Source organism: Strongylocentrotus purpuratus, unplaced genomic scaffold (assembly GCF_000002235.5).
Source record: "Strongylocentrotus purpuratus isolate Spur 01 unplaced genomic scaffold, Spur_5.0 spur5_scaffold_17, whole genome shotgun sequence".
Classification (NCBI taxonomy): domain Eukaryota; kingdom Metazoa; phylum Echinodermata; class Echinoidea; order Camarodonta; family Strongylocentrotidae; genus Strongylocentrotus; species Strongylocentrotus purpuratus.
In genome coordinates, this window is record NW_022145602.1 from 26,791,394 (window position 1) to 26,805,314 (window position 13,921).

Consider the following 13,921-nt stretch of genomic DNA (forward strand, 5'->3'; position numbering starts at 1 on the left):
GCGCTATAGCGCGAGCAGTGCATGCATGCACACCATGCATAGTATACACCATAGAGATACCACGGAACTATGTACACGCTCTTCATACATTGTACTCGAGTGGATGTGAGATGGCGCTACACAACGCGGTACCCCGGGGTACTACGGTACCCCGGGGTAACGCGTGGTGCATCATATGTAAAAAATAATAATTTGACATGAAGTAATTATTGTTTGTATATGTTGTATTATACCTTACATTTATATGTTCTTTGTTATTCAGTTATATTATATTGGGAAAAATGCAAAAAATCAAATCAACATGGGCTTGTTACGCTCGACTTTCTGTAATGGTTATGATGTAAATTGGCAGAAAGTTGAATGGTGACAAAATTCTTTAAAATCTTTCATTGATTGATACATTCTTATTTGTCTCAAAGACAAACACATTCAAAGGCTACCTCTATTTAAAAAATGACAGGGCCCTGTTACACACAAAATAAACAATTTATTGTACGACTAATTAAACGAGTGATGGTACAATCGATTGTAGATTATGGTCCTTTGCAAAATATCAATTAAGTGCTAACTTATCTTTATGTTACGGGCCCTAGGTCTGTCCAGACACAGACAAAAAAGACATCAACTCAAGGTGGTAAGCTTGAAAAACATCTGTATGAAACACAAAAAAAAATTATACTGTAGAATGTACATCTCACATATCTCTACTGAGGGCCAGAAAAGCATTTAAATCATATCGTTTTCAACATAAAGATAAGCACTTCTGGAACTGAACAGAAATATTTTATCTTCTGTGAACTTTACAGTACTTAAAGTAGTTAGTACACATTTTTTTGTTTGGTTTAGGTTTACCCAGAACTCCATAAAGGGTCTACAAGTAAACATGTAGGTCAAAATTGAAGACAACCTTATACTTAATCAGGTCATCTTTTATGTTTACCCTAGAAATTAAGCCCCACTGCCTTTTACAATTCAGTCATATGAATACCGTCTTTGACAGATGTCAAACATACATAGAAGAAGTAAACAAAATGGCTCAGAAAAGGGATTTCTCGTTCAATTGATGTAATTGCTTACGAAGTTACAATGAACAAAAAAATATATCTTCATTCATTCAACAGACAAGATAAGATGATGGTAAAAAAAATGTGGAGATATATAGTAAGCGCTGATGGGGTCTTTATTTTTATTTCTTTATTACCCTAAGAAAATTAAGCTTCAATGCAATATGTAGTTCAGTGGGGATATTTCGTGATCGCTTCTGACGCCAGAAAGTTGACGCCTACGTAAATCGTTTCCCGTAAATACGCAGACAAGACAAAATAAACAAAGAAGATAAAGGAAATAGACGACAATTAAGTGCATGCATATGATGGATTTTAAAGAAAATATATTTATAAAATTGTTGCCAACTTGAAGTGATGAGATGGATGAGGGTTTTGTCTTTTTAACGTTCATTCATCACGCATCAGATTCCTCCTGACCTAGTATATGAACATGAATATGGTTCTTTGTGGCGGTTTGTTCAGTCACTTTGTAAAATTTCTTTTGTAATTTATTTCTGAGATAACATCAGGAAACATGTCTATCCATGCTTTTGTGTTTCTACACGTAGGCAAATAACTTTTAGACCATGTGACTCTCGTAGTCTCGTCCCCAGCAGTTTGAGACTTCAAATCATGCATTCTAAATGGATAATAATGCCAAGTGACGGGGACGGTGGATGCCGCTTCAAAGACAAATTGCCCCCAAAATTCTCAAAAGAAACATCGTACAAAAAAATGAGCCCCAAACAAAACAGTTTTTTCCATTTTTGATTTGTTAGTTAGGTTTAATTCCCTGACAGTAATCAACATATAGAAGGGAGAAAAAAATGATGATAAACGATGCTTACATAGCACATATAACTTCAGTATCTATGTGCTTAAATACCGGAACATGGTAATTCTGGATATCTTCACCAAAATATGAATAACCTACTTTGGTAGTATACGCCTTTCAAATATTCTCCAATGGAAAAGTAACATCTAAAATCACTGAGTAATACTCATAGCTTTTCACGGAGAAAAGCTTGTTTCATTGATTTTTGCAAACTTTTTATGCTGTGTAAATCACTGAATAGGATATGGCCCTCTGAGAGGATATGATTCACAATTCAATTTCTTATGTCATCATCATAAAATAAACTTATCAAAATATTTAATTATGCATATAAATAGATAGACTCCTCTACAGTGTATACAAAAAACAAGATAGTAAGCAAATATTTACCGTTGGTGAAGGTGATGGGACAAACTACCACTTCCGAGGCGATCTGGATGTAGCTTTCTTTCCGAAGCTACGAGGAAGTGATAGTTTGCCATCGCCTGAAACGAAAAGGTGATTATTTGCTTTATATTCCACATCTAAAACAATTTAATTACAAAAAGAAAAGGATGTGTATGCATCTACATAAAAGACACCTAGGCCCAAATTCACACCAAAAAAGTTTAAGTTTAACCCATCCCCTTGAGGGTACGGTGCGCGCATGTGTTTTCTTTAATTGCGCTCATTGGTAATGCGCGCTTAATTACGCCTGTTTTAGTGTGCTTTTGGATAATCTACAGTGAAAGTGCGTTGCCCTGTGTAGATAGTACCTCTATCTTCAATGAAAGTGCGTGATTTAATTTTGTCCAATCGTAAAGCAAGACTCTTAGTATGTGGGATATAATCCCTGTTATACTGTGAGAATAGGACTATCACTGAAATCTAATAAAGAAATTATATTTTACTTTATTTCTATTATGTAAAATGTGTTATTTTTCAACCATTATATTGTATGTTTGGAGCCAGAAGGCCGTTTTAAGATTCATATACGTACAATTTGTAGACAGAGTTAACGACCCTCTGGCTCTGAACAGATGATATTATTAGTAGCGGTAATGTACTTCTTGTATTATGTTTCTAATATGTTTATAACCCATTGTTCAATTGTTTTGTTATTTATGAACGTTTATCCTTTGAAAATGGAAATTAAATTTCAAGTTCAAGTTCATTTCAAGCTCAAATAAACTAATTTGAAAGCCATGAATGATAAATTTTGGCAGATTATTTACTTTTTCATAGAAAAAAAGTGATTACCCCACAATATATTTAACTATGAATATTTCTTTTAACTTGAAATGAAAAGATACCAGGTATCTATAGTAAAAGTGGCTTTTTGAAATTCATAATATATGTTGTATACTATATCAATAGGACACAAAATTATATTTTATGAAAACATAGTTCACTAACAGTTCATATCGCTATGGTAGTATGAAATTTCAAAAGCACACAATAAATTGTGCATCTCATAAAAGCTAGCAATACATTCATAGGATAACTTTTCTTTGTCTGCTATCTTCATTCCAAATAGGATAAGGCCCTCCCCCCTACTTAGCCTTGTTGTCTGCCGCGGTTTGAAATAATCCAAACTCAAAGCAAAGATGAGTAGATATATAAAAAGAAACAATAAGAATGATAGTTCATGATTTGTAAGCATATGACATAAAGTCAGAATCTCTATTCATCTTTTTGATTCATTAACTCACAATTACCTTACGGGCATGGGGCTAAAAATATGTCTTACAGATTAAAAATTGGCTTTCCCAGTTTCCCCGAGCATGAAAGGATTTTACGACATTACCTTTGAAATGGATTAACAAAAAAAGTAAAAATTGAAAAAGGAAAAGACAAAATTAGTCCAAAGTCAAAAGGGATAAAAGCAGGATAAAAAACATTTACGTTGCCTACATGTCTTTTGTTTACTTCAATATTAAATTTTTACTCAAATGATTTTGCTACCGAATCATTTTTTGAATCCGTACCCTATTTTCATGCTCTTAATTCTGTCCTCATTCAAATAGTCTCAAATATTTGGTTTGCATTCCCCTTTCCATAAATGAAAACAAATTTATGAATTATAAGTTTGCAAATTACCCCAAAAATAATTTTTCCCCAAAAGTTATTAGAACAAAATCTTGCAAACATTAATTCAAACAAATTATCAGGTTAAGAGTAAAATTGTGTTATTGTATTAGGTCATCTGGGGAAAGGAGGAATAAAAATGTAGTACAAATATTACTGCAAGCTTTCAATGATTTTATTTTTTAGGAAATTTTTCATATTTTTTGTAACTAAATGGTCATCCTTCAATAATGTGTTTCATTTTCTTGATCGTACTGGTATGCATAACACTCTCTAACTGACCTTACTTCATATCAACTATTTTTAATGTTAAAATGTCTGTTTGGAGCGAGAAGGGTGTTAACTCTGTAATACAATTACATGGATATGAAGAAACTTCTGGCTCACAGAGACCAAAAACAGTAACACGTTTATACACAGGAATCTCTTCTTTCATTACAGCACACTAAAAACCTGTCCACTTTTCTGCATTTCACACATAGGGTATCCTTTCTGGAGTCATTATCTTATAACTGTCAAAGCTGCATTGAACAAATATCTGTTCAAAGTAGATAATCTAATTATACCTTTGTTTGATTAACTATCAAGGAGAAGATAAGAAGGAGGGCCTGGATTAACACTGGGAAAGGATTAATATGATAGGGGATTAACTGTAGGGTGTCATAGGTGCAGGCTTAACTTTAAGTAACAAGATTACATTCTTCTGAAGTTGACCTTAGTGACCTTAGAGACCTCAATCTGTTTCTATGAATTTCAAGATACATGTATACCACTTTTCCTACAGTTTAAAATGTGGAAAGAAGCACATGATACAATATATACCAAGTGAAATATGGAACAGATAGGCAAGCTAGAAGCAGAGAGAGAGAGATAAAGAGATAGAGAGAGAGAGATAAAGAGGGAGAGATATAAAGAGAGAGGGAATGAGAGAGATGAGAAATACAAGAAGAGGAAGAGAAAGAGAAAGAGAAAGAGAAAGAGAAAGAGAAAGAAAAAGAGAAAGAGGAAGAAGAAGAAGAAGGAGAAAAAGAAGAAGAGGAAAAAGAAGAAGAGGAAAAAGAAGAAGAGGAAAAAGAAGAAGAAAATGAAAAATAAGAAGAAGAGGAAAAAGAAGAAAAAGATGGGGGTATGTATAATGATTTTGAAGGATGCATGATACATCTAAGGGAAAACAGTTGGGGGAAGTGAGAGAGGGAGGGAGGGGGAGGGAGGGAGGGAGGGGGAGAGACAGGCAGACAGCTATACAGACAGCCAGAGAGGGGGTGATACAAAGGAGGGGAAACAAAACAGATGAATAATGAATTGTCAATTCAAGAAAGAATGATTTAACAGATACACTCAGAAACATGTGTATACATGTAATAACAACTAACAAAGTAAAATGATAAACATTGAAAATGGGAGGAGGGGGATCGAGACAAAGAATGAAAGGGTCATATAGGTAGTGTCTGACAATGCTAAATTGACCCTATTCTTTTTCAAAATTGGAAAACTCAAACCCTTTTGTCCTCCCTATTTGCAAACTCTGATTGGGAGCTCTTTTGCAAATTTGCTAAATCAATGACACTCTGTGATTGATTACTTCCAAAGAAGTGATTTCTAGATTAGAAAAGTTATCTCCTGTGTTTGGTTATGAGCCTTCAGAATCAGAGATACCGATATTTACCGGTAGCCAGGCAACTGTTAAATATTTCACAATAGGGTCCTCCGCCCTAAAAGTGAGATTTCTTAAATAGCCCTGTTCTCATCAGACAGAAGTTGCGAAATAACCCGCTATTTTCAGACTCTGGATATTTTCCCGAAGTTGGAAAATGCGTTTTCACCAGACCAATACGCTCATCACAAACTAGCTCTGACAGCCGCAAATTAGCCCGCTATTTTGGGAACAAGACCAAGATTTCTTAGGATATTTTCTTGCTTTAAACCGCTAATTGTAACTGCTGGCTGATGAAGATCGACGCAAATTAGCTGGTTAATTTGAGATCGGGCTAGTTAAAATAGCAGGTTATTTTGCAACTTCGGTCTGATGAAAACAGGCCTATAATGTGATTTTACTGTTGTTATTTTTAACCAGAGCTCTTTTTGAGGTTAATAAACTTTTATGGAGTTTTCATGAGCTAAATTGCCAACTGATTAAGGTGTATTTTCAATTGCCCTCAACCTAAATAAAAGTATTGTCCAAATAAAATTATTTACAGACTCAGCTAATGACATCAATTTTCATGCAGGCCCCTCTCTCTATTCACACTAATACATATAGGAAGACCCTTAAATGATTTTCCCAATGGAACCCGATTGTATACTCCCAACTTTAATAATACACACTAATCATATTGTTAATCCCATACAAGCGTTTTGGTGTATTGTTGCATTCCCTCTGACCTTTATCTTGCCTTCTATCTGGTGAGCTTCATGGCACATTAGCGGTTGATTGTATCCGCCGATCATAAAACTATTGATATGCTCTGGGTTAACCCCATTCTATTCTGAGAGACGAAAGGTGTTGAACCGTATTCAGAGGTGGAACAATCGTTTCACATCGTGATGGTATATTAAGGGGACAGCGGCTTTCAAAGTAGGCAGGCGGGTACCCAACATACAGCGTCATGCACGTGTAGGTGAATCGTTAAACTTGAAACTTCAAAGGAATTTATGTGCGTTTACAAAAATAGTTGATATTGTATTAATGTTCAATATTTTGTACATTGGGTATAGGGCTCTCTAGATAGCTCTAGGAGCTGCAGAAAACCCCTGTATGTGTCAAATAATCCCCTGAATTTTTCATTTTTGAGGACAATTTTTGTTAGTGAAAACATGATTAGAGCACCAGTGAAATTGAGTGTTTACCATGCAGGCCTACAGATGTACATTATAAAATGTAGTAGCTTTGTAGAAGTTATAAACAAATTCTTTTAAGGATGAAACTCTGGATTTGAGGCATTATTGTGACTTTTTGAAGCTTTAAAAACCAATTCACTCAGAGGCTTTGCCTATGGCAGGGCTCAACACAAATCTTTGTTCACAGGGGATCAAAATATAAATATATTTTTATAGAAATGCCTGTGTGCAGGGGGCTCCTTTGTTGAGCTGGGAATATAGAAGATCCGGGTATAAAAGTTTGGAGACCTAGTATGCACTAGATGGTCCTGGACACTGTTCATTTCGAGCCCTGTTTTAAGATCATGTTGAGTTGTGGCAAAATGAATGAAACTGTGTGGAAGCAATTAGAAAGATTGATTGTGTAGCATATAAGTATTGATGTACACTGTGGGGTTTTGGAATCACCAAATTGATAAGAAATTGACCTAGTCTTGCTAAAAGTCACACGCACCATACACAGAAATGAGTATATGGGACTGCACAAACAGGTGGCATAAAAGTTGTGGTCTACAACATTTAGCTGCTATGCCATTAAAAAAAAAATCATGTTTTTTTAGGCAACCTTTTGTTTCTTTTTTTCTTTTTTTTTTAATGGAAAAACATGAAAAACATACTGTTACTGCTAAAAAGATTTTTTTCTGAATAGGGTAAAAAAAAAAAATGCACGACTGGCTGAAGGTCAGGGAAAATGTTACGAGCAGCTACTTTTTCGAAAAGGCAGGACGCTAAAGACGTTCTTGAAAAAAAAATAGCCTTACTTGTCATATTTTGAATATGAGGGCATTTGAAGAGCCATCGATCTTCAGGGGTCATTTTTCTATTACACTCTTCTACAATAAAGGTACCCTTACAGAAACTTAAGCTTGCGGCAAGCTTGTTACAAGCTTGTTAGAAGCTTGCGGCAAGCTTAATAAGATTGCATTACAAATTTAAGCTTGCAAAACTTGCGCGCAATCTTACAGCAATCTTGCTGCAAGCTTGCAGGCAAAGAGAGATATTCATGCAAGCTTGCTGCAAGCTTGCAGGCCAAGAAGATATCCCTGCAAGCTTGCAGGGGTGCAATCTAAAGCCCTTGCAATCTTACAGGCCGACAGTGTATGCCCTGCAAGCTTGCAGCAAGCTTGCGGACATTGCAGGGGCGCAAACTAAAGCTCTTGCAAGCTTGCAGACAAAGAGGATATCCCTGCAAGCTTGCAGGAGCGCAATCTAAAGCCCTGGCAATCTTACAGGCCGACAGTGTATGCCCTGCAAGCTTGCAGCAAACTTGCGGACATTGCAGGGGCGCAAACTAAAGCTCTTGCAAGCTTGCAGACAAAGAGGATATCCCTGCAAGCTTGCAGGGGCGCAATCTAAAGCCCTGGCAATCTTACAGGCCGACAGTGTATGCCCTGCAAGCTTGCAGCAAGCTTGCGGACATTGCAGGGGCGCAAACTAAAGCTCTTGCAAGCTTGCAGACAAAGAGGATATCCCTGCAAGCTTGCAGGAGCGCAATCTAAAGCCCTGGCAATCTTGCAGGCCGACAGTGTATGCCCTGCAAGCTTGCAGCAAGCTTGCGGAGCTTGCTGGGTGCAATCTAAAGCCCTGCCAAGCTTGCCGCAAACTTATGTCAGACTGCTATGGACAAACCCCATCTATGACCAAATTATTGTCACTGTAAACATACAGCACAAAAGTTTATATGCACAATTAAATTGTTCAATAATTATCTCAAAACCTTTGATTCTTTGCTAATGAGGTATAAAATAGGGGATCTTTATACACATATAATAATAATAGTACAGTTCTTATAGCGCATTATACCTTTGAAAAAGGATTAAAGATGGATGATCATAAAACAAACATTAAATATCGCATCATGACTCACTTTTCACTGTACAAAAAGGTACACCATCCAACACTCTAAAAATGATTTCCTTTTTCACTGTGATTTACGAGAGACCAGGCAAGAGTCAACAAAAATGGTTGAAACGAAATATATAATTTAAATGAGCGTTTAATCAAACCTTGCTAAAATCTAGCCGGAAAACGATTTGATTCAAAAACTATATTCTTAAACAAAAGCAAAACTAATAGTCCAATTGCCTGATGTATTTCTTTAATTGACAAAAAAGACCAAGTGTTTTGTTTTAATTTTTGGATAAAACATCCTAAGACATGTCTGAAAAGTGATGTCTTGTGTGTTGTGGGTGGTGGAGCCTGATTTCAGAGGTCAATGACCTTTATTTGACCCTGATTTCGCCTAACAGTTGTTTTTTACATGTCATTTGTTAAAAAGAGCCTCAATTTTAATGAATATTGTGTCTAATGAAAGATAATGAAATTATCTATCACATGATATGAATATTTATAATATTTGATGATATTTTGAACCTTTTTTAGGGTTTAAAATGTAATTTTTTGACTTTTTTCACTAAAATCATAATTTATCACTTTTTGTTCGTATCTGTAAAAAAAGAGGAAACAATGAAAATCCTAAAGAATTACTGTAAAAAATGCATTTATATTCATTTATTACACTGTGAAAATTTTATATTTATTACTTCTCTTACTAAAAAGTTATTGACTTCCAAAGATAACACTCCCAGTGCCAACAAGATCCTAATCAGAAAAATGTCACGCGCCCTCTATTGGCCATTCCAAGATAGTTCATTTTTTGTGGTTGGTTCAAAGTTTTGTTGAACATTTTGTGAACTGGTCAAGTGTGAATCAACTTCAAAATGGTAAGTACTTGTGAGATATTGCACTTACATTATAATAATTCACAACAACATTTAAAATATAAATCTCTGGAAAGCAATATTAAAATGAAAATAAAACAGGAAAATTGTAATAATTTGATAATTTTTCATTAAATAATGTAAAACTCAGACTCAGTCCCACATCACCAAAAAAATGTTAGTTAAACTAGCTAGACTAGGTAGTACTAGTTGGTAGCCTAGTCTACTTGGTACTTAGTCGGTTGGTCCTCCAAGATACTCGTCTGAGTTTTAACTTATCGGGTAGGGTGTATATTAGTTTGTAGATGTGGGGACGTCAGGGCAATTTTGAATTTGACAGGGTCAGTGTGGGCGATAGTCTCTGGTTTAAGCTGGTCTAGGTCTAGACCAGGACTAGGTCTAGACTAGTTATAGGCCCATAACTTCCAATTCTAGATCTAGTATAATCTGAAACGGCTCTGGACGCAATTTCTCAGTCTATCTCTCTACCTCTTTGTTTGTATATGTGTGTGTGTTTTAGTTTTTACCTTGATTCTAAGGGTTTGTGTGTGAGGGTGTGTGTGTGTGTGCGGTAAACAGGTAACAAAGGTAAAGTGGGAGAGAAAAAAATGATTCAACAAAATCCATTAATTATCTGCATTTTGTTCAACCCCGTTTGTGTCTCTGAGTGTGTGTGTTTGTGTTGACGTGCGTGCGTGTATGTTTTTACATCAATTGTGAAAAGGTATAGGTTTTATACTACTAGACTAGACTAGATCTAGACCTAGATCTATGTGTTTTTTCCCCCAAAAAAGATGGCACCCACAGGTCTTTCGGGAACAAATTTTCTCCACTTCTATGTATTCAATTTGTGCCAGACTTGCCATGGCAATACCTTTCATTTTCTTTCATTTTTGAGAGGGAATTTTTTTTTATAGAGATATCAAAAGTGTGAATAATATTTTGTCAATGTTTTCAGACAGTCGTTATTACATGTACAAGTATTCAGAAGTCTAGCTGCAGCACTACAATGTCTTTGAAATGTACTTAAAACTCAGGTAACATTAAAACCAGTTGATACATATATGATGTATCTTTTGTAGATCTCTGTCAATGTTATTGTCCATACTGTTACTATTATTCCATTTAATTTGTAGCAAGCTTGCGGCAAGCTTGCGACGAGCTAACATCAAGCTTGCATATTTTGTAATTGGCTGAGGGTACCATTTGGATTTTTTACCACGCAAGCTTGCAAAAGCATGCAAGCTCGCTGCAAGATTGCACGCTTCTCTTTTTTTACCAGCTTGGGAGCTTGCGCAAGCTTGCAGATTTTTAGACCTGCAAATATAATTCAATATCTGCAAGCTTGCTGTGTGAGCTTGTTTCAAGCTTGCCGCGAGCTTGTTTCAAGCTCGTTACTAGCTTGCAGGGTTCCAAAAATGCAAATGAGTTTATCTGTCAGCCAATCAAAACAGAGGAAATATATTTTCAGATCTAACAATCTGCAAGCTTGCAAGCTCGCAACAAGCTTGCTGCAAGCTTACATGCAAGCTCGCAGGCAAGCTTGGGAGCTTGCGCAAGCTTGCAGATTTTTAGACCTGCAAATATAATTCAATATCTGCAAGCTTGCTGTGTGAGCTTGTTTCAAGCTTGCCGCGAGCTTGTTTCAAGCTCGTTACTAGCTTGCAGGGTTCCAAAAATGCAAATGAGTTTATCTGTCAGCCAATCAAAACAGAGGAAATATATTTTCAGATCTAACAATCTGCAAGCTTGCAAGCTCGCAACAAGCTTGCTGCAAGCTTACATGCAAGCTTGCTGCAAGCTTACATGCAAGCTTGCAACAAGCTCGCAGGCAAGCTTGCAAGCTTGCAGATTGTTAGACCTGAAAATATATTTCCTCTGTTTTGATTGGCTGACAGATATAACTCATTTGCATTTTTGGAACCCTGCAAGCTAGTAACGAGCTTGAAACAAGCTCACGGGTGAGCTTGAAACAAGCTCGCAGATCAAGCTTGCTGCAAGCTTGCACTGCAAGCTCGCGGCAAGCTTGCACCAATTTCCATAAGGGTAAACAATGGAAAAAAGCTGACAAACTATTTTTCACCTTTTCCCATGCACAACCCAGCCTTCTCTTGAAGGTAACACCCTCATACTTTAATCCTAATTAGTTTTCTACCACCGGTTAACTGTCCATTGGTAGCTATACCTTTCAAGTTCACAAACCCAATTCTATCTACCACTGGCCCTCCGGCGCAGATGCCCTCACTATATCAATGGCTATTTTTTATCTCTTTTTCAGTTCTTATTCCAATCATCCATCACTCTAGTTTATGAATGGGTCAGATATGATCTTATCTTTTACAAAGACTGCCCGCTCGCTGTTTTCACTATACACCCACTGGATTGATGCTACTGGAATCGTTGAGTGATGGTTATCTTTGTTTAATACATGGTCACAGCTAGCTTTTCAGCTAATTTCTATAGTCCAATACCTTATTATCCTCATCAGGGCAGCTCTGGATATTATAAGTACAATATCTCTTCATTATCCAAGTCTACCAATATGGTAAATCTGTGCGTTTGCTTGCTGGCGAGAAATAAATGGTAAAATTATGACTTGCAGTACCTCTATTAGGGAAAAAGTAAAGTCATCTCTCTGTTTCAGCGTCAATTTCTTTTCTTCAAACACAAAAAAAAAGATAACTACATTGTTGCCATGCTCGAAGTCATGCTGTATTTCAGCCACAAAAAAAGGGGATGGGGTACAAGAACCAAAAGGGTGAAGGCTATAAAACACTGCAAATGAAAATGATTTAAAAAAAAGCCTCTATATATCGAGTACATCGTTATCTGAGAGGCAGAAAGAATTATCCCATATCATATTAATGACGATGATAATAATTATAATACAAACTAGATTTGTATAGTGCCTTTTGCAGAGGATACAAGGCACTGTCCCTTAGTTCTAGAGGTATGTTTTCAGATATTTTTTAAAGTCAAGTAGGGTGAGTTTAATCTTACAGAGTTACTGCTTTTCTGGCTCGATCTATACAAATGATTTTGTTTTAAGCATTAAATGCATGAGAACAATAAGTAGAAAGAAGATTCATACCTTGTAAAATATCTTTGGCAAGTCTCGGATGCGTATTTGGTGTACCACAAAGACCTCATAGGCAGCATTTATTGCAACGACCATGATTCCTTGCTCCTTTGTAAATGTAGCACAAAACGTCATTACCGCACTGAGTATCAGGAAGACGATGCGTCTCCTAGCAACCGTTCTCCTGAAATCCTCTTCAGTTTGTCTATCTGCATCATGCGTGTCTAACGTTTGTATATTGGTGCTTTTTAAATTGCAGGAGTTTACATAGCTTATGAACGAGAGAAGCGTAAAGATGCAAGCACCGACATCAGCCCGGCCGACAACACCAGCCACCGCCTCCGTATGAATGGGGTGAGAAGCGAAAAGCAACCCTGCGAAGAGAACGGATGGGCTCCCTCTTAAAAATCGCCTAGCGATGCTGACGAAGAGACCTGTCGCGATAACGTGCAGGACGACATTGGTGAGGTGGTATCCAAATGGGTCGAGCTCGCCGACTGCGTAGTTGAGACGAAACGACAGCACACATAGAGGGCGGTATGACTTGTGGGAGCCGCTGTGTCTGATGGGAGTGCCCCAGAAGTCGTTCGTCAGGAGCTGGGTGAGGGCGGTGTCCGGCCTCAAGTCATGGTTCTTGATAATTGCACGTCTGTAAAATATAAAATAGGATATAAACTGTTAGGAAAGAAAGTCGCTCTTCACTCCAATGTCAATATTGAATAATTTGTACAGGTTCTATCGAACTTGTCTACAATACACTACATGTACATCCAATAATTTAATAACAAATCACATAATAATAATAATAATGACAACAACAACAATAATGATAATAATTGGTATTTGTATCTATCAAGAACTTCTGTTCTATGGCAGACAAGGGAACATAGATGAATAATAAGCCTGTAAGGGAATGTTCAAGCTCTCTAGTTTTGTCACTTTTGCATACAGTAATAATAATAATAATAATAATGTTCAATTCTTATATAGCGCATATTACAAAATTGTCTCTATGCGCTTAGATACGAGAGAGAGAGAGAGAGAGAGAGAGAAAAGACATGAAGAATATTGAGCTTTCACCGTTTAGCAATTACAATTATCAAATCAATTACAAAACTCACATGTTTACTACATAAATTTAAATTTAAGACTGGCATGATCGAAACAGATATGTTTTTAAGTCGGATTTAAACTGATGTAGTGAAGGACAACGTGATGTATTAAAGTTTTTGCCTTGAAAAGCATGACTAACATTTGATAGTTAAAAATATTTTAATGATAATCACATGATGAAAGT

At 36.4% G+C, this 13,921-nt stretch overlaps 1 protein-coding gene across 1 annotated transcript in view; it reads right to left on the bottom strand.

Moving 5' to 3' along the window:
- The window catches only part of LOC753440 (protein O-mannosyl-transferase TMTC2), a 38,728-nt gene extending 25,439 nt beyond the window's left edge, over positions 1–13,289 (bottom strand). Inside the window, exon 1 of the mRNA XM_030987996.1 lies at positions 12,637–13,289. Within this exon, the coding sequence (XP_030843856.1) occupies positions 12,637–12,759 (123 nt within the window). The 5' untranslated portion in view covers positions 12,760–13,289. The remainder of the gene's footprint in view (positions 1–12,636) is intronic.
- Positions 13,290–13,921: the final 632 nt, after the last annotated feature.